The following is a 1,724-nucleotide window of genomic DNA, read 5'->3' as shown; positions in this document are numbered from 1 at the left end:
AGATTAGACCCTGAACCACCCGGTCCTGGTTTACTGGGTAAAGTTAAAGTTTCCACAGAGCTTTGACCATCAAAGCCAATGTTAACCACATTAGCCACACAACATGCTAACTCTAAGATCCTCCTGTAGCTGTGGGGACCAGCAGTACTCCCAGTAATCCCAGTAATCCACTGGGTGTTCAGCTCCTGCATGAAGACTCTTGTGTTCACTCTAACAGCAGAACATTTGGTGACTTTTGCTCGTGGTTCAGACATTTCAGAGTTTAGCAGAAGCAGCTTTAGAGAGTAAACAAACCTGGTGGACGGTGAGGCAGCTGCTCATTCTGATTGGATACCTGGAAGCAGTGAGGGGGCGGGGCTATACAGAGCTGCACCACTATTGGTTAGTTAGCTGTGAAGTTGTGCTGGTCAGATTCTAACTGGTAAAGCTGGAGGTGAACTAGCTGTGAGAGGTTTCAGGAATGAGAGAACTCAATGTCTTCATAGCTGAACAGATTTCGTTTAACAAATCAGAGTTTGTAAAATGTAAACATAAATGACATGCATACATGGATCAATAGACTCCTGAAACCAGAAACAAGCACATGGCTCTGTTGTCAGAAGGCTGTTTGCATTATGAGCAAGGCAGACGCAGAGTAGTTTTATAGAAGCATTATCTCAAATCACAAATCAATATGTCAATTAATCAAGACTTATTACTAACAAGCCAACCAATCGTTTAGCTCCGTCTCTGTGCCCATCAGCTGATGTGGGTTCGTTGAGCTGCTTTAAAGTTAGTTGCTGTCTCCACGGAAACGCTGCTGAACCTCCTGCTTCCTGTGTATGAGTGACCCGTTAGCATAACTCCTGCTAGCAGCTAGTTGGTAGTCCACATTATTTCCTCGAAGAGCTGCTTGTGTCGGTCTGAGCCCAGAGATCTGAGCTTACTGACGTTACCTGGACTAGGCCTGCTGCGATTGGTTCCCACAGACAGGTGTTTTTGTTCAGTCCAGAGTCCTGAGCACTAGTGTGTCCCCGGACGGCGTCCTCGGCCTGGACCTGTCCTCCCTGCTGTCTGTCCTGTCCCACGCTGAGAGCGCCCTCCGCTGGAGACACGAGGAGCTGGAGGTCAGTGATGCTCACACACTTCCTGCTGAGGTCACAGCTCGCCGCCATCTCACTGCGTCTGTCTGTCAGGGGGTGGAGCTTTCTCTTCGGCGCTTTGGCGAGGACAACACGACCCTGAAGCTCCGCCTGGAACAGCTGGAGGACGACAACCTACAGCTGAACACACAAACACAACACACACAACAGGAGCTCACACACACCGTGGACCTACTGAGCAGGTACACACACGCGCACGCACACACACACACACACACACACACACACACCACAGATACACAAATACAACACAGTGGTGTTGTTTTGTCCAGCGGGTAGCTGTGGCTCAGCTGGAAGAGCAGGTTGTCCACTCATCATCAGGTTGGTGGTTCAGGCAGCATCCTGCATGGCAGCTCTGTCACCATCGGTGTGTGGGAGTGTGAATGAGAAACACATGGGAGTGCTTTAAGTAGCACTATGTAGGAAGGAGCTGTACAAGTACAGACCATTTACACTCACAGCCAGTTCAAACAGAACCATCTGATCCACTCATTAGACTCAGACTCTGCAGTGGGAAAGTCTGAGGAGCTCAGCAAAGATCTGGAGAAGAACATCAGTGACTGGAACCAGTCAGAAAGTCAC

General features: G+C 49.3%; 1 protein-coding gene across 1 annotated transcript in view; it reads left to right on the top strand.

The window, feature by feature from the left end:
* The window catches only part of LOC103365411 (trichohyalin), a 24,201-nt gene that overhangs the window by 3,041 nt on the left and 19,436 nt on the right, over positions 1-1,724 (top strand). Inside the window, exons 9-10 of the mRNA XM_008292838.1 lie at positions 987-1,106; positions 1,176-1,324. Of these exons, the coding sequence (XP_008291060.1) occupies positions 987-1,106; positions 1,176-1,324 (269 nt within the window). The remainder of the gene's footprint in view (positions 1-986; positions 1,107-1,175; positions 1,325-1,724) is intronic.

The sequence above is a fragment of the Stegastes partitus genome, unplaced genomic scaffold (assembly GCF_000690725.1).
Source record: "Stegastes partitus isolate 25-593 unplaced genomic scaffold, Stegastes_partitus-1.0.2 Scaffold837, whole genome shotgun sequence".
Classification (NCBI taxonomy): Eukaryota; Metazoa; Chordata; class Actinopteri; family Pomacentridae; genus Stegastes; species Stegastes partitus.
This window is presented reverse-complemented; position numbering and strand designations above follow the sequence as displayed.